This window comes from Balaenoptera ricei, chromosome 13 (assembly GCF_028023285.1).
Source record: "Balaenoptera ricei isolate mBalRic1 chromosome 13, mBalRic1.hap2, whole genome shotgun sequence".
Taxonomy (NCBI): domain Eukaryota; kingdom Metazoa; phylum Chordata; class Mammalia; order Artiodactyla; family Balaenopteridae; genus Balaenoptera; species Balaenoptera ricei.
The window spans coordinates 77,159,389-77,178,842 of record NC_082651.1 but is presented as its reverse complement, the minus strand read 5'-3'; the positions used below and the strand labels follow the sequence as shown (position 1 = coordinate 77,178,842).

Below are 19,454 nucleotides of genomic sequence, written 5' to 3'. Positions count from 1 at the left end.
GGATTCTTCTATATACACACCAATCAATCAATGTGATAAACCGTATTAACAAATTGAAGGAGAAAAACCATATGATCATCTCAATAGATGCAGAAAAAGCTTTCGACAAAATTCAACACCCATTTATGATAAAAGCCCTGCAGAAAGTAGGCATAGAGGGAACTTACCTCAACATTATAAAGGCCATATCTGACAAACAACAGCCAACATCGTTGTCAATGGTGAAAAACTGAAACCATTTCCTCTAAGATCAGGAAGAAGACAAGGTTGTGCACTCTCACCACTATTATCCAATACAGTTTCGGAAGTTTTAGCCACAGCAATCAGAGAAGAAGAAGAAATAAAAGGAATCCAAATCAGAAAAGAAGAAGTAAAGGTGTCACTGTTTGCAGATGACATGATACTATACATAGAGAATCCTAAAGATGCTACCAGAAAACTACTAGAGCTAATCAATGAATCTGGTAAAGTAGCAGGATACAAAATTAATGCACAGAAATCTCTTGCATTCCTATACACTAATGATGAAAAATCTGAAAGAGAAATTAAGGAAACACTCCCATTTACCATTGCAACAAAAAGAATAAAATAGCTAGGAATAAACCTACCTAAGGAGACAAAAGAACTGTATGCAGAAAACTATAAGACACTGATGAAAGAAATTAAAGATGATACAAACAGATGGAGAGATATACCATGTTCTTGGATTGGAAGAATCAACATTGTGAAAATGACTATACTACCCAAAGCAATCTACAGATTCAATGCAATCCCTATCAAACTACCACTGGCATTTTTCACAGAACTAGAACAAAAAAATTCATAATTTGTATGGAAACACAAAAGACCCCAAATAGCGAAAGCAATCTTGAGAAAGAAAAATGGAGCTGGAGGAATCAGGTTCTCTGACTTCAGACTATACTACAAAGCTACAGTAATCAAGTCAGTATGGTACTGGCACTGAAACAGAAATATAGATCAATGGAACAGGATAGAAAGCCCAGAGTTAAACCCATGCACATATAGTCACCTTATATTTGATAAAGGAGGCAAGAATATACAATGGAGAAAAGACAGCCTCTTCAATAAGTGATGCTGGGAAAACTGGACAGCTACGTGTAAAAGAATGAAATTAGAACACTCCCTAACACCATACACAAAAATAAATTCAAAATGGATTAAAGGCCTAAATTTAAGGCCAGACACTATAAAACTCTTAGAGGAAAACATAGGCAGAACACTCTATGACATAAATCACAGCAAGATCCTTTTTGACCCACCTCCTAGAGAAATGGAAATAAAAACAAAAATAAACAAATGGGACCTAATGAAACTTAAAAGCTTTTGTACAGCAAAGGAAACCATAAACAAGATGAAGAGACAACCCTCAGAATGGGAGAAAATATTTGCAAATGAAGCAATTGATGAAGGATTAATCTCCAAAATTTACAACCAGCTCATGCAGCTCAATATTAAAAAAACAAACAACCCAATCCAAATATGGGCAGAGGACCTAAATAGACATTTCTCCAAAGAAGATATACAGATTGCCAACAAACACATGAAAGGATTCTCAACATCACTAATCATTAGAGAAATGCAAATCAAAACTAAAATGAGGTATCATCTTACACCAGTTAGAATGGCCATCATCAAAAAATCTAGAAACAATAAATGCTGGAGAGGGTGTGGAGAAAAGGGAACCCTCTTGCACTGTTGGTGGGAATGTAAATTGATACAGCCACTATGGAGAACAGTATGGAGTTTCCTTAAAAAACTAAAAATAGAACCAGAATACAACCCAGCAATCCCACTACTGGGCATATCCCCTGAGAAAACCATAATTCAAAAAGAGTCATGTACCACAATGTTCATTGCAGCTCTATTTACAATAGCCAGGACATGGAAGCAACCTAAGTGTCCATGGATAGATGAATGGATAAAGGAGATGTGGCACATATATACAATGGAATATTACTCAGCCATTAAAAAGAAGCAAAATTGAGTTATTTGTAGTGAGGTGGATGGACCTAGAGATTGTCATACAGAGTGAAGTAAGTCAGAAAGAGAAAAACAGATACCGTATGCTAACATATATATATGGAATCTAAAAAAAAAAAAAAAAAAAGGTTTCAAAGAACCTGGGGGCAGGAGAGGAATAAAGACACAGACGTAGAGAATGGACTTGAGGACCCGGGGAGGGGGAAGGGTAAGCTGGGACAAAGTGAGAGAGTGGCATGGACATATATACACTACCAAATGTAAAACAGATAGCAAGTGGGAAGCAGCCGCATAGCACAGGGAGATCAGCTCCGTGCTTTGTGACCACCTAGAGGGGTGGGATAGGGAGGGTGGGAGGGAGACACAAGAGGGAGGAGATATGGGGATATATGTATATGTATAGCTGATTCACTTTGTTATAAAGCAGAAACTAACACACCATTGTAAAGCAATTATACTCCAATAAAGATGTTTAAAAAAAAAAAAAACTTTGGGCAGCATAAGGACTTAAAGACATACGCATCTCTAAGAGAGAAGGTTTTTAAAAGAGGGGAGTTAGTCTTTAATGGGTAGAGTTTCAGCCAGGGAGAATGAAAAAGTTCTGGAGATGGATGGTGATGGTGGTTGCATAAGAATGTGAATGCCGCAAAACTGTAGACTTAAAAATGGTTAAAATGGTAAGTTTTATGATATATATACTATGAATATATTCTAGACAATCCATGAGGGAAATGAAGGCAGTCAAGGCTGTTTTCACTAGTCCTTTGCCTCAGGTAATATGGTAGTCAGCCTTCAAGTTGGCTCCAATGATTCTCATCTCCTAGTATTCACTCTTCTGTGTTGTCCCCTCCCACAGTGGATTGGGCTGACCTGGGTAACCCATAGGACACAGCAGAGATGACCAGAAATGGTCTTCCAAGGCTAGGTCATAAAAGATATTGCAACTTCTAATTGGTTCTCCCTTGGATTTCTTGCTCTGGAGGAAGTGAGCGGCCATGTTGTGAGGACATGCAAGCAGTCTATGGAGAGGTCCAGGCATGAGAAACTAAGGCCTCCAGCCAACAGCCAGCATTAACCTGCCAACCAAGTGAGGAGCCACCTTGGAATCAGGTCTCCAGCAGCCCCAGTCATGACAGAGCCTAAGCCAGAACCACCTAGCTAAGCTGCTTCCAAATTCCTGACCCACCGAAACGTGAGATAATGTTTATAGTTGTTTTAAGCCACTAAGTTTTGGGGTAATCTTACACAGACATTGATAACTAATACAGAGAGCATGCAGACCCTTCATCAACTGCCTGAAACTATCATTGTCTTCAGTCATTTATGTATCTCTGTTTGTTCCTGGATTATATCACAGCTACTTAAAGATATTCCATGACCCCATTTACATAAAGTTGCACTTACCTTTACATGTTTTGAATACCCAACAAGTGACGTAAAAATATTTCCCAAGATTGGAAGGGCATTGCTGAATTTCAGACAGTTAAGGCTAGAAGAGCAATTCCTAACACGATACACCTTGTCAGGTAACGTGAATGTTTTTCCTTTTAACACTGTAGGTGAAATGCTTAAAAACCTGAAGGCAGGCCAGTGTTTTCAATCATTTTACTCCTTAACATGTATGAACCCTCTTTCAATATATCTATATAAAAAAGAGGAGGCAAATAAATAAATAAAGATGCTAACTAACTAACTAAATAGAGCAAGCCAACTGAAGAACTTTGTGAGGGCTAACTTCTTTTCTCTTGGCTCTGTGCGTATACCTACCTAGAATTCTAATCTCTGCATCTGTGAGTCTCCAGTTTCTCAGCCCAAGCTTGATGAGCTGTGGGGCCCCCTTCAGTTGCTCCAGCAGCCTGGCCAAGCTGACTCGTACATCACTGCACCAGGGCAGCATCAGCACGTTTAGCTGTTCCAAGATGTGCAGCCTGTCAACTTGAAGAACCAGAGAGCAGTTCAGGAATTGGATCCATCTCAAAATTGATGTGGGAGAAGGAATGATTTTTATCTCTGCAGCCTGCTCAATGTGCAATAAGGATCTACTTGGTTTTTTTGTTAATATTTTTACGGGAAGTGTTCAAGAATATACAAACATACAGAACAGTATAATGAAATTATATGTACTAATAAGCCAACTTTCAACAAACCTTGAACCATGGACAACCTTGCTTCATCGTCATCAAATTCCTTCCCTTCTATATTATTTTGAAGCAAATCTCAGACAGTTAAGTATCAGGTTTCTAATTCTAACATAATCACATTAGCATTATCACACCTTAAAAATCTTATCACTAACTTAAGCAGATTTGTCTTGAATATCACTTACTCTCAGACACTAGCTCACTAGAAGGAGACAAGTAGGTGGGAGTCTCAGGTGCAGTGAGTATGGGAAAACTGGTAACTCAAAAGCCATGGGCCTGTATTCCTCAAGGGCAGTTTAAGGAAGGGCTAAATGACCTACTTAAGGTCCATCTAGTAAAGCATATGTGGATAAACTATTTGAGTATCTGATAATGATGACTATTTGAGTATTTGATTTTGGCTAAGTTATCAATTCTTTTTTTTTTTTTTTTTTGGCCACACGGCGCTGCATGTGGGATCTTAGTTCCCTGACCAGGGATTGAACCTGCACCGCCCCCTGCAGTGTAAGTGCAGAGTCTTAGCCACTGGACTACCAGGGAAGTCCCTAAATTGTCATTCTTACTTAGTTCAAGAAGAGCTGCATTTCCATCCTTTTCCAGATGATTTTCAGATAAATCAAGAATGCTCAGTTTGGCCAAGTTGTGAAGATTCTGAGCTGCAAAAAAAAAATTTTTTAATCCAAAACAATAAGACTTTCAGGGAACTATAAATGCATTTTAAAATATCCTTAGAAGAATTCTGAGTCCTTGTTTTCTTTGTTGATAGTATAAAACCATTATTTGACTTGATTAATTTATTTATTTCAAAAAGTATCTGGATAGGTTTAACCCCCAATTGCCACGACTATGACTGGTGCACGGATATTTCCTTGTTCTAAGTTCTGACTAAAAAAATTGAGTTCACAAAAAGCCTAAAGCATCCGGGAATATAGTTTTTATGTCACTTTAGTAAAGTCACTCCATTTCTCTAAGCCTCAGTGTCTTCATCTTTAGAATAAGGAAGATGAACTAAATAAACTGTGAGGGTGCTTACAATTCTAAAATGCCCTATCATGAAGGAGAAACAAAGGAACAAAAACCAGATGAGATGAGCTGTTCTTTGTGTACTCAGTTTAGACGATTATGTTAATGTCATAGTGGTGATACTAATAATAAAAACTTAGAAATTAAAAAAAGACAGATGAGAAAAATAGAAAACAAATAGCAAAATGACTAACGGAAATCTAGTCCTATAAATAATTACATTAAATGTAAATGGATTAAACACTCCAGTTAAAGAGATTAATAAGACTAGATTTTTTTTTTTTAAAGCAAGACCCAACTCCATCTACAAGACATGTATTTTAATGACAAAGACATAAATATACTGAGGTTAAAATTTGGAAAACTATATTACATGTAAACATTAATCATAAAATGCCATCACTCTAGCTGATCACTGCTTAATTCTTTTCATTTCAGATATTTATCATGGTTGTTTAATCTAGTTGAAGTTTTTCCTATCAAGACTAATGAGAAAAATCTCCTTTAAAAAATTAGTCAATTTTTTAATGAATATATACTCTTGTTATAATATTAGCTATTATTATTTTTAAGCAATCATATGACCCCTTTTCTTAGAATAAAATATCTTCTGGGATTTGGTTTAAAATAAAAAACCTGCAGAACTCCTCTTAAAAAGGGTACAGCTGCTATTTTCAGTTCTAAACCTTTCTCTCCGCAGGGCAAGTAGAGAAGTAAAGGAGTATGCTCATCATTCTCATGCTTTCCGTTGTTTATCTGGCCTTTTCTAATCCTGGGTTTCTCTAGCTTTTGGTTTATGTTGGCATATAAATAGTTTCCTTAGGAAACTTTACAAACTCCTAGCAGTCGTGTATTCTGTTTTTAAGAGGGCTAGACCATCTTTTTTACCAAAATCTAAATTAAAAAAAATCTGAATCGAACATATCTAGTTTATCCAGAAATATGCAAAGGTTTCTCCATACTTGGTATATGCACACTTTAAGAACTCAAAAGACTCAACTCATATTGATGCACATTAACTCCATCTTAACAGGGCAATAGGTAAGCATTGGAAAGCCTGAAAACATTTAAGGAAATCCTTCTCTCTCTGCTTCTCAATCACTTGTTTATCCATTCACCCAAATTTTTATTAAGCAGTTATTATATAACAGAATATGTGCCAAGCTTCAAGCACCTATTTCTTATTTTCTTCCTCTTTACCTTTTCTTAAAATGACATCTTCAATTATCCTGAAATTCTCTCCTATTATTCATCCATAGTAAATTTTCATTCCAGTCATGAAGAAGGTCATTAAAAACAAGTTAGATATTACCTAGAAGTCTTTATTATCTTTTCCAGTTTCCCTTAAAATTAAATTTCCATTTGAGAGACTTAGCATGCCTTAGTATGAAAATATCGCATGTTTTCTTACACTGTTTTCATAATGCAGGCAGCAGTTACCTAGGGTTTTCACAGCATTTCCGGACAGGCAGCAGGAGACTAATTGGATTTCTTTAAGGTCACAGGGTTCAGCTGACAAAGACTTGACTATGTAATCCATTCCCTCCCCTATATCAGACAAGTGGGTCAAACGAAGTAAACACATCTTTTTCAGATTTGTCAGACCTTCAGCTGCAAAAAAAAAAAAAAAAAAAAAAAGGAAAGGAAATGCATTAAGACACCAAGTACATAAAGGCATCGTTGCCTTGTATAGACACAGCCAGTGTCAAAGAGTCTTAGCTGTTCTTATTATCAAACTTGTATTAGTAAATATATTAGAGAAAACAAAAATCTGACCTAGTTTTATAGCATCTTCCTCATTCATCTTAATGTTATCCAGTATGAGCTTCATAAGGTTCTTCAAATTACCTAAGCTGTCAGTCAGACCACCTGCCAAAGAAAAGGGATTGGACTGTGTTCAGCTGTCATTTACTATATTTCTGTTACCAATCAAAAGATTTTAGTTGTCACTATGGGCAAGAAATGCTCATGAAATTGACACGAAAATATATTTTTTGGTGAGAGATGGGGATCTTCCTTAGCTAAAAGCATGTTTTCAAAATACAATGGAATTACAATGGAAAACAATAACAGAAAGATAACTGGGAAATCTCCAAACAGTTGGAAATTAAACAACGCACTTCTAAACAAGCATGGATAAAACAGGAAGTCTCAAGGAAAATTAGACAATGTTTTGAAAAATACAGAAATAAAAATAAAATATATCAAAATCTCCAGTTAACAGTTACTTAAAGGGAGGTTTAGAGCATTGAATGCTTATATTAGAAATAAGGAAAGTTTTCAAATCAACAACCTAAGCTTACGAGTTCAGAAACTAGAGAGAGAGGAGCAAAATAAACCCAATGCAAGACGAAGCAATAAAATAATAAAGATAAGGGCAGAAATCAATAACAAATCACAAACAGAAACAATAGGGGGAAATCAATGGAAATTAAAAGCTATATCTTTGAAAAGATCAATAAAATTGATAAATTTCTAGCAAGACTGACAAAGAAAAAATGAGGAATAACAAATTACCAATATCAGAAATGAAAGGGAAGATATCATTACAGAAATCACAGAGGTTAAAAGGATAGAGAATAATATGAACAAATCTACATGCATAAATTTGACAACATAGACAAAATTGCACAATTTCTTGAAAGGCACAAACTAGTAAAACTTAGCCAACGTTACATAAGTAATCTGAATAGTCCAGTATAACCAAGGAAATTGAATTTGTAGTTTAAAATTTTCCAAAAAAGAAAGCTGCAGGCACAGATAATTTAACTTGCAAATTCTACCAAACTTTCAAGGAAGAAATAACACCAATTCTATACAATCATTTCCAGGAAACAGAAATACAGACAACACTTCCCAACTCATTTTATGACACTACCATTAACCAATCTGAAACCCAGACTAAGGGAATAAAACAAAAGAAAACTTCAAACCAATATCACTTATGAAATCCTCAACAAAATATTACCAAGGAGTCCAGCCATATATAAAAAGAATATTATACTACCACCAAGTGAGCTTCATACAGGGAATGCAGGACTGTTTTGATATTTGGAAATCAATCCATGTACTTCACTATATTAACAGTCTAATGAAGAAAAACTACATGATCATATAAATTGATACAGCAAAAATAGCTGATACAATCCAATAACCATTCATGATAAAAATTCTCAGCAACCTAGGAATAGAAGGACACTTCCCCAACCTGATAAAAGGCACCTTCAAAAAAACTACAGTTAGCATCACACTTCATGGTGAAAGTCTGAATGCTTACTCTCTAGGATCAGGAACAAGGGAGGATGTTCACTTTCACCTCTCCTATTCAACACTATACTGCAAGTCATAATCAGTGCAGTACGGCAGGAAAAGGAAATAAAAGGAATACAGGGACTTCCCTGGTGGCGCAGTGGTTAAGAATTCGCCTGCCAATGCAGGGGACATGTGTTCGATCCCTGGTCTGGGAAGATCCCACATGCTGCAGAGCAACTAAGCCTGTGCACCACAACTACTGAGCCCGTGCTCTAGAGCCCACCTGCACACCTAGAGCCTGTGCTCCACAACAAGAGAAGCCATCACAATGAGAAGCCCGCACACCGCAACCAACAGTAGCCCCTGCTCGCTGCAACTAGAGAAAGCCCGCGCGCAGCAACGAAGACCCAATGCAGCCAAAGATAACTAAATAAATTTATTTTTAAAAAATGAATAAATAAAAGGAATACAAAATTGGAAAGGAAGAAATGAAAATAATCCTTTTGGAAGGGACATGAAATAAGTTTATCAAAGGTATAGAGTACAAGATCAACACACAAAAATCAACTGTATTTCTGTAGTAGCAATAAATAATTGGTAACCAAATTTTTTAAAGTTACCATTTACAATAGCTCCAAAAGAATGAAAAAGGTATAAATCTAAAAAACATATACACAATCAACATGATGAAAAGTACAAAATGGTGAAAAAAGAAATCAAGGAAAATCTAAACAAATAGAAAGAGAAACCATGGTCATAGAGTCAACATAATAACAATGTCAATTCTCCCTAAATTGTTCTATAGATTTAATGTAATTCCAACCAAGATCCCAAGAAGAGTGTTTGATGATATAAACAATGTGATTCTTGGGAATTTCCTGGCAGTCCAATGGTTAGGACTCCGTGATTTCACTGCTAAGGGCTCAGGTTCAATCCCTGGTTGGGGAACTAAGATCCCACAGGCAGTGCGATGCAGCCAAAAAAAAAAAAAAAAATGTGATTCTAAAATTTATATGGAAGGACAAAGGAACTAGAATATTTTAAAATTATTTTGAAAAAGAAGAAGAAAGTTGGAGAAATAACACTACCCAATTTTATGACTTACTATAAAGTAAAAGTTACTAAGACAATGTAGTATTGGCAAGGGATAGACAAGGGTATTGGCAAATGAAAGATCAATGGAAAATAGTATCCAGAAATACACCCATACAACTATAGCCAAAAAATTTGGGCAAAGATACAAAGGCTATTCAAACATGAAAGAATAGTAATTTCAATAAACAGAACAACTGGATATCCATAGGGAAGAAAAATGAACCTTGATCTAAACTTCACACCTTACACAAATGTTAACTCGAAATGGATCATAGATCTAAACGTAAAACATAAAACTTTAAAAGAAAATATAGGAAAAAATCATCATGACCTTTATGCAAAGAGTTCTTAGACATGACACCAAAAGCATGATTCATAAAGAAAAAAAATGGATGGCAACAAAATGTAAAACTTTTGTTCTGTGAAAGACACTGTTAAAGAATGAAAAGACTAGCTACAGATTGGGAGAAAATATTTTCAAATCACTTATCTCACAAAGGACTTGTATCGTGAATATATTAAAAAAAAACACTTAAAGCTCAACATTAAGAAAACAAATTGACCCAATTAAAAATGGGTAGGGACTTCCCTGGTGGTCCAGTGGGTAAGACTCTGTGCTCCCAATGCAGGGAGCCCAGGTTCGATCCCTGGTCAGGGAACTATATCCTGCATGCATGCCACAACTAAGAGTCCTCAAGCCACAACTAAGAAGTCTGCATGCTGCAACTAAGAGCCCACATGCCACAACTAACGATCCCACATGCCACAGTGAAGATCCCACGTGATGCAACTAAGACCCGGTGCAGCCAAAATAAAAATATAAATAAGTACTTTTTAAAAAATGGGTAAAAACTTGAAGAGACATTTCACTAAGTTGCAAACAAGCACGTGAAGAATCTTCAACTTTTATTAGCCAACTCTGATGATATAACACTATACACAGAGTTCCAGTTGCTCCACATCCTCATCAGCACTTGGTATTGTCTGTTTTTTTTTTTTCTTATTGTAAAATGACAAAAAGAGAAAAATAGAAATAATACTAAATGCTAGTGAGAATGCAGAGCAACTAAAATTCTCATGTATTGCTACTGAAAATGTAAAATGTACAAAGTGGAAAATAGCTTGGAAGTCTCCAAAAAAGTTAAACAAGCACTTGTCATATGGCTCAGCAACGCTAATCCTACATATTTACCCAAGTGAACTGAAAACTTATTTTCACATAAAAAACTTTCATAAGAATGTTTTTAGTAGTTCTATCTATAATTGCCCAAACTGGAAATAACCAGCATGTCTTTCAGTAGGGACTAGATTCTAGCTATAAGAAAAAATAAGTGCTGATTGCAAACTCAAATGTCAAAGAGGGCCAGGGAGATGATGTTATTACAAGAAGTAGAACAAGTGGGCTTTGTGCCCAACTGGAGATTATGTGTCTTTCCGAAGAGTGTAGGAGCAGATCATGAAGCTCTAGCCAGTTGTTACCAAGTGCAGTTGTCAAATCTATAATTTTCAAGAGGAATGAGAAACCTGTATTTTCACATATTTCCCAATTTCAAAATGGTGGCAACTCCTTTAGGGAGAAGAGTCATAGCTAGGGGAGAGAGAATGGAAGGAGACTTTTCATCATAGATTGTTTTATAATTTGGACCATGTAAATATATTACTCAAAAAATAAATTTAAAATATTAAGAACAAAATATTGGCAAACATTAAAAAGAACAATTTTAATTATATGTAGGTCAAATTCAGCACGTAAGTGACCGGTTTGCAATATCAGCACAAACGAATGGCCATCAAGAGAAGATGGTAAGCCTCCTAACACAGAAGGTAGTCTAATAAAGTCTGAGTGACTATCCAGAATCTTATAGAAGGCCTTCCTGCATTGAGTAGGAGGTTGCAAAGCTTATCTGTACAAAAGATTCTAGATTCTTAAAATGATAGAAAATGTCCTCTACAGGGTGACAAGTGAGGCAGAGCCGAATGGGAAACTACTTGTGGATGAAAATGAATCTCAGATTACAGTCATGTAGAGCAAGGCTCCTGCTGGCCCATAGCTTCACAGAACTCAGCAGCCCCTGCTCTGGGCAACAGGACGGATCTACACAGGTGTGGCTGGACTACACAGGTAAGGGAGACACTCACCTTTAGTGTTATTGTGACTCTGGGGAAAACTCCCCTTTACCCAGAAAGATTGACCCTACATGTATGTGTCTGAAGTCTGGAATTTCTTCATGTTCGACAAAAACTGTTCCCAAAATCTTCCTTCAAAGTGAATGATACTTGGAGTGGGGCTGGGGCTGGATGTGCTGCAATTTCCTAGATGAGAATCTAGTGACGCAGTCAGCCACCAGCTTCTGCAGGTGATTAGTTTATGGTTGGATTTCCTCCCAGACTTCAAAGAAGGAAGGGTGCTACTTGGCAGGAAAGCAGTGAACGTTGGGTTAAGACAGAGATGCTGACAAGAGGGAGGGTTCACAGAAGACAAGCTTAACCTACTGTATACACAGACAAACATACAAACACACACTTTACCATATATATACTACATAGTTATTCAGTCAGACTACAGAGCTTCAGCTCTGGGAATCCTTCCTAGGGTCTCCCAATCTGACAGCCTTCCCCCCACATGGAAGTCTCTCCCAAGCCCTTCCACTTCCTGACACTAGTAGAAACTATTAGAAAATTTCAAGCAAAACAAATAATATCTAATATTTCCACAGTAACTAGCCAGGTTTGATTATAGCTTAAACTGCTGATGTTTACAATACCTGGTAGCCGTTGAGTCCCTAGGTCGTGAATACTTAAGGTGTGCAGGTTTGCCACAGATGTGATATGCCGCTCGTCTTCTAAGGCGAGGGGACTGGCTTCCACTATGATGGAATGAATGTTCTTACAGGTGCTGAGGACCGAACTGAGGCTTCCAGCCACGCCGGCACATCTCTTAATGTACAACCTGAGGCTTGTAGCAGAGCTGAATATTTTCCCCAGGTATTTGATATCTTGCTTATTCAACTTGCAGAAATCCCGGAGTGTGACCTCCAATGTCTTGAATTCCTGCTTCCAGTTGAAGAACAAAGACACAGCCCTGCTGGGAATGTAGGTTCCTGATGACTCCTGCATGTGGATCCTGCTTGCGTCTTCTGCGGTCTCATCCTGCGAAGCCACAGCTCCCCCGTACAGGTCTAGTTTAACAAAGTCCAGAGCACTTGCACAATTAGGCAAGTTTTCAAAGAAGTCAAATAAGTAATCAGGGATGTTCTCTGAGTTGATATGTAGGCTTTTACCATGAAAGAAAGCTTCAAATTCTTCTCTCAGGTTTGATGTGGATATACTCTCACAGAATAAATTGATGCCACACTCTGTAAAGGAGTTGATGTTTATGGCTTTCAGAATTTCTTGCACAGTGGTGCTTTTCACATTTTGCATAGATTCCTGCCTCCAGAGAGGCCTCTTGGTGACGAAAAGCCCACCGAGGCTGCCATGTTGATACACTGATGCCAGGTGTTTCAGAACAGTCCGGGTGGCTTCGGCAGATGACCCACACGTATACAGGAGCAGGTTGCTGTACTTGGATGTAATGTCTGAAATGGAAACCATTTTCTTCAAGTGACCGTTCCCCTTGGTCACCTCTGCTGGCTCTTCAGACGTCAATAAACTGCTGAGTCTGCGTCCTGCTGTGTACTCCTGGAATGATTTATGAAAGAATTTATACTTCGGCTTGAACCGTTGAGCTGTGTATTTACAGAGGAGTCCCGTTGTCAGCAGGACATCCTCGTTCACACTGGACAAGTCGTCCGGTTCAAAATCAAACCTGTGGGAGAACACGCCCTCCAGAGCTAGGTCCCCACAGTGGTCCAGGCTCCGAGTGACCTCACTTGGAGCCACCCCTTTACGTTTGTGCTTGTTTTTATTTATTAGCAGATCGTAGAAGGCACAGAACAGTGTGGTTTGTGTGTTAGAGTGGAACTCACTTTTCCCCATCTGGATTGCACAAGTGATGACCACAAAGAGAGGGGTCTTCATCAGATTCCTCAAGCACCTGGATTTCTGAATTTGGAGCAACAAGCCTTCAGCAAGCTCCTTTATCAGCACTTCCCGGATGAGAGCCTGGGCACTGTCCTCGGTCATGTCCCCCACCTCGGCAATCAGCGCACCAAACTGCCTGATGTACCTCAGGCACTCCGTGGTGGTGGTGACGATGACCATATTCTTGAAGCGGTGGTTTTCCTTTATTAGGGCTTCGATTTCTGGGCAGTTCTGGGCCTTGAATTCATTGTAGCCATCTAGGAGAAAAAGAACCCTCTGCCGTAGCTTCAGTAGTATGGCCATGAAAGTCTGCTTCCTGATTGTGTCAGGTATATCCAAGAGTTGGTCACACAGGGTTTCGAAGAGTCCACCCTGGGCCCTGCTCAGACGGAGAAATAAAACTAATTTGAACTTGGTCAGAGCCTGGCACTCTCCAGAGGCCCAGAGCATGGCAATTCGCTGCAGCAGAGTGGACTTCCCTTTGCCCGATTCCCCTTCGATGATGCAGGGGCTCTGAAGAGTGTCCAGCAGGCCACTCAGGGTCAGCTGCTCCAGACGGTGATGGTGTTGGTCCTTCCTCCATAGAACCGGTTCTGTGAAGGTGCTTTTCAAATTAAAAATAATGTCAATATCTTCACCCAGCGGATAGTAGTTCAGAAAAGATGGGGTATGGTATAAGTCCTTTAAATTCTGAGCCAAATCATCTAAGTCTTCTTCTGACATCTGATGAAAAAGACCTGTTAGAGAAGAGGAAGTTGAAGAGGATCCAATTCTGTGTCTCCCCAGAACCTAGAGTTCAGGAGGAGGAGGAGGAGTGAGGCTGAGAATCTTCCCTTGGTGACTTTAATTTCCTTCCCCAGTTCTGAGCTGGCAGAAAGGGTTCCAAATATTTACTCCTGCTTTTCCCTGTTACCCTTTACCCTACTTGCCCTTTTGCCTTCTGTTTCTTCCTTTCCACCACCAAATTTTGTAGCAGCTGATTGGAAAGGAGAGGAACCAGTGTTTGGGTTAAGGAAAGTGCATGAGAATAGTGGGGATATGGTTGAGAATGATGGTCAGGGGTAACCTTCAAATCAAGTCTTAACCTTGATTAAAATCTGCCAGGAGATAATTGACTAATTTAAAGAAAGAAAAACTAAATTAATATTTCATGAAAAGCAGAATCATGCTTCTTTAGTCAGTCAGGCTCTCTTTACCATGGTGCTTGGATTACAGAGTAGGCAGTCTGGGGGCCACTTGTCCACAGATGGTCCTCATCAGACTAAGGAATGTTGAAAACTACTACTGCACTACTGCACTGACTTCTTAAGTGCCTTCATTGTCCAGTTTGATTCTGAAGTCAGACTATGCTAAATCATTTATTCCCTTACCCTGGAGTTACTTATTTGGCTTCACCATCAAGTGACCTAGTGGGAGTTTTTTGTTTTGTTTTGTTTTCCTGAGAGTGTCTGAGCTTTTCCTCGACATAACCAAAGCCCAATGCCCAGTGATATGAGAGCATTGGAGGGAGGAGAGCAGAGGCTCTGTCATGGGGATTATGGATCTTCTTCATGATTTATTCTATTTGTAGAACAGCTAAAAGCAAACTAATACTTACTAAGTCCATGCAAGTCCTGAAACAGAGGATAGTTCCACTTTTCAAGGGATTTAAGAAAGAGGTTACAGGCTTCTGAACCCTTCTTCAGAATCATGTGAATGATTCCTCTTGCAGCATCCTGCTCGACCTTCTCACAGCAAATGATGTTTACTTCTTCATAATTCAGAACATTCCATACAAATAGCTCATCCAAAATTTGCTTTATAACAGTCACTCCCATCCTTTGAATGAGAATTTGACTGTTCTCCTTTATGAAATTCACTGAGGGGATGGGGGAGAAATATACATATTTATTCATTTATACAAAATGTGCATATCAGCATTATGTTGCCAGGGCATTAGGTTCATGCATTTTTTTTTCCTTTGTACCTATCTTGAGTTATGGAGAGGCCAAATGCTTGAATTCCAGGCCCTCAAGAAAAGCTCTGTAAAGACCCTCATTCCTAACCCCAGAGTCCTTGGTGAGCAAGACGTTTTTTCTTTGATAACAAAGTAAAGTGAGCAATCCTGTTCTTGATATAAAAGCATCCCCACTAAGGTAATAGGGGTAAGACGATGCGCTTTCAAGTAGGGAGACTGGCGTACAGTCTGCCATTTGCTACCATCTGTGTAACCTTGGCAAGTTGCTAACCCTCTTTGAGCCTATTTCAATGCTGTGCTGCTAAATGTTGAACATACTGCCTCTCTGGGGGTAAAGGCCTGAATTCATAGCACGTACCAATCTGCATGTTATAAATATTCCCACTGAGGCCAAATTCAAGCTAACAATGTATGTCAACTGGCTAACAAAAATCATAAAAATTCAACAGTGAGCTCTCACAAAACAGTAAGAACCAGCTGTAGTACACCACTGGTTCCTTGTCTGTACAATGGAGTTGAGAACAGTATTTTACTTATGAAGCTTAATGAGAACTCATGTATAGTATTTCATACAAAGTAATAGCTCAATAAATGTTAGCTACTATTTTTAGCCATTATTCTGCTGTCAACACTCAAAGGAGTAGCACATTTTATCTCCCATAGAATTTGGTATTTTCTGAAGAGTATCACTGCAAAATAGTTGTCTGTATTCAGTTTAAGCTCTCTCATCTCTCACAGTGAGGTTCCCTGAAGAAGCTGTCTTGTTTCTGTGTCTCCCTTGCCAAGATCTAACTCTCCCAGGCAGTCCATGCCAGCTCAGAGAAGTGCCTCCCAGGTATTGTACTCTCAGACACTGTCTGCACCACTTTTCCTCTTGGGCTAGGCTGCTCCTGGTTTTCAAATCTTTCTTGACTCATCCAAGTGGATATCTCCTCCTGAAGACCCTGAGGCATCTCTGGTCTGAATTACACCATCAGGCACTCAGACCCCCAGGATCCTACCCCAGGTCCCCTTTCTCTCTGTCCCATGCAGATCTCTACTGCTAACCTCAGCTGGAATGTTACCACATCCCTGTCTACATGGCCGGTCAGCGAGTCTCTCTCTCTCCCTCTGGGGTCTCATCTGTTTTCTTGGCTTCTACATCCTCCCTATGGAGACAACCTCTAAGTCTGATTCTAGTCACTTAGAAAGGCCTAGAGACCACTGCAAGATCACAGGACTAGCCTTTTGGAGGTGACATTTCTTCAGTTGTAAAATTAAGATATTGATACTTTAACTCTTTAAAAGGCTCAAGAAAAAGACTGAATAAAGTCACATAAGGCACAGACATAAAAATATTTTAAAATTTGAAAAGTGCGCTGCTATGTAACTGTAAGATGTTCTTATTACTAGCCATGGTATCTCCCTGTGTGTGGACTACCACACTCCTCTCTTATCAAGTAGTTAAGTGAAAACCATGCTGCTTATTCATTCATTCAGTATTCATTCTTAGCAGAATATCTCTGTTTAGACTAGTGCTGTACAGTAGAATTTTCTGAGATGATAAACATATTCTATATTTGCTCTGTCCAGTAGTGGAGCCATTAGTCACATGTGGCTGTTGAGCACTTGAAATGTGGCTAGCATGACTGTGTGACTGAATTTTAAATTTTATTTAGTTTTTGTTTATTTAAATTCACATTAAATAGACACATATAGCTACTTACTAGTAACTACATTGGATAGCATAGTCTACACCCAGTCATCAAAGTGGAAGGAGTTACATTTTGGTCGCCACTTAGATCTACTCCATGTTTCTTCACAATGATCTTGACAGATCTCTCTGCTGTCTGACCAGGAGGGTAAGCCCGAGTAGGTGATGGCAGGAGACCAATATTTTTTTCTTTTCAACCATAAAAACCAGAGAGTTTAATGAAAAGCAAGCTTGTATAATAGAACATTCATGTTCAATAGGCAAAAAATTAGACATATCATTGAAGAAATTAGGGGCAACAAATTGCACTAAGGGGAAAAATGCTTTCAGGTAATATAGGAAATATAAATGTACTTTTGATTCTTGAATAAAATCTTAATGTATTACAATATTCTCAGCGTATAAGAAAATTCCAAGAGGAGATAATTTCTAGTGGAACAGAGCTGAACTTTACTTCTTCTGAAGGGACTCAGATTTGAATTGCTGACTTGATAAAAAGATAGATCATGTAATATTCTTCCTGAGTGCATCTTCAGGACTGACAAAGAGATCAGAAAGAATAGCGTCTTTATTCAATTACTGTTACAAATAGGAGATGTGTTCTGGAAACACCCACAGAAATAAAAACACAATTAACATAATGAGATGTCATTTTGCACCTACCAATTATTTATATTTTATTTGTGTTATCATTTTTCACATAAATATTGTTTAATGTCTATTTTACCCTTACTTCACCTTCTCCCTGTACCCTGCATTCCTGAATTACACTCGCAAATATACACCATATTGTAAGCGCTGTGAGAACAAAAAGCATGCTTTGTTTTGATATTATACCCCCAGGGCCTAGAACTGTGGTTAATTAATTAACGTTTGTTGAATAAATGAATTTGGTAAAGATTAAAATGAAAAACCTCACCAGGATGAAAAAGTTGTGAGAAAGCATTTACCACTAGAACTATTGGATAGTGCTGCAATGAACATTGCATGATATATGTATACGTATAACTGATTCACCTTGCCGTACAGCAGAAACCAACACAACATTGCAAATCAACTACACTCCAATAAAAATTTTTTAAAAATAAAGTGTTTGGAATAGTAAAAAACAAAAACAAACAAACAAACAAAAAACTTATTGGATAGTTTGGGCTTATATTCTCAGTCATCTAGGATCACATTCTTGCAAGAGTTAAACACGCAACCTAGACCTTGAACATGGTACCTTTTATTTAATGTTCCTCAAGCAAATCAATATCCCCCAAATTTGTATATTATTTCAGATTTTCCTGAGGTTTTAGGACAATGCATGTGTTTTATCTCACATAAGTCCCAAATTATTTAGAACTGAGTACTAATAACAAAACCTTTCAAAGTGTGTGGCAATGTACCAGGAAACAGGAAATTCCCAGAAGCCATCTTTCAAACCCAGGATCTAGCCTCCCATGATGTCAGGGGACCAATATTTTAAAACGATCACTCTCTGTGAAAGTCCTAGCTTATCTGTGGTGCTGCCATTTAACACGGGCCACCACGTTTATAACTGAATTCTCAGAACCACAGAAAAATATTTGATGGGCATTCCATATATCAATATAACTGATCAGAGGAAGGCATGAATTGATTTTATGCTCAATATCACCCGTATTTGGAAACACACTCTACAATCACGCAGATTTGATTTCTAGTATACTTACTTGTTCTGAATAAAAGCTTTCCAGCTTTCTATATCTCAGTAGACAATATTACTTCCAAATGGAGAAGTCAAAGATGACTCCAATACTGTCCTCTTCTTTCTGTAAAACGGCTCCTCATTCTGTAAAACTAACAAAACAGAAACAGAAACTATCAGACAGCAACCATTGTCACTTTCGTATTTATTCTTTTTTTTCCCACACCAAAAAGGACGCACTATACATAATGTTTGACATGTTTTTTTTTTCATTTACTCTATTTTTGAGACCTTTCTATATCAGTTAAGTAGTAAACTGCCTCATTTTAAAAATCAATTTCATTGACGTAAAATTTACATGCAATAAAATACAAGGAGCTTTGACAAACGTACACACTCAAGTCAGTAATACCCCAGTCAAGATTTAGAATATTCTCATCCCATGCAGAAAGTTCCCTTGTGCCCCTTTATAATTCATTCCTCCTAGTCCCCACCAAAGTAACCACTGATCGGATTTCTTTAACTATAAATTACTTTTGCCTGTTCTAGAAATTCATGTAAATGGACAAATGTAGGGGGTACTCTTGTGTCTGGCTC

At 38.1% G+C, this 19,454-nt stretch overlaps 1 protein-coding gene and 1 long non-coding RNA gene across 2 annotated transcripts in view; one reads left to right on the top strand and one right to left on the bottom strand.

The window, feature by feature from the left end:
• The window catches only part of NLRC4 (NLR family CARD domain containing 4), a 33,077-nt gene extending 14,087 nt beyond the window's left edge, over positions 1-18,990 (bottom strand). Inside the window, exons 1-7 of the mRNA XM_059943632.1 lie at positions 18,883-18,990; positions 15,133-15,393; positions 12,278-14,272; positions 6,942-7,034; positions 6,606-6,776; positions 4,706-4,798; positions 3,769-3,936 (exon numbers count right to left, since the gene is read on the bottom strand). Of these exons, the coding sequence (XP_059799615.1) occupies positions 3,769-3,936; positions 4,706-4,798; positions 6,606-6,776; positions 6,942-7,034; positions 12,278-14,272; positions 15,133-15,393; position 18,883 (2,782 nt within the window). The 5' untranslated portion in view covers positions 18,884-18,990. The remainder of the gene's footprint in view (positions 1-3,768; positions 3,937-4,705; positions 4,799-6,605; positions 6,777-6,941; positions 7,035-12,277; positions 14,273-15,132; positions 15,394-18,882) is intronic.
• Positions 3,030-12,679, top strand: LOC132377400 (uncharacterized). Its single transcript, XR_009506626.1, has 3 exons — positions 3,030-3,193; positions 11,467-11,634; positions 12,529-12,679. It is a non-coding gene; the product is annotated as an uncharacterized LOC132377400 (long non-coding RNA).
• Positions 18,991-19,454: the final 464 nt, after the last annotated feature.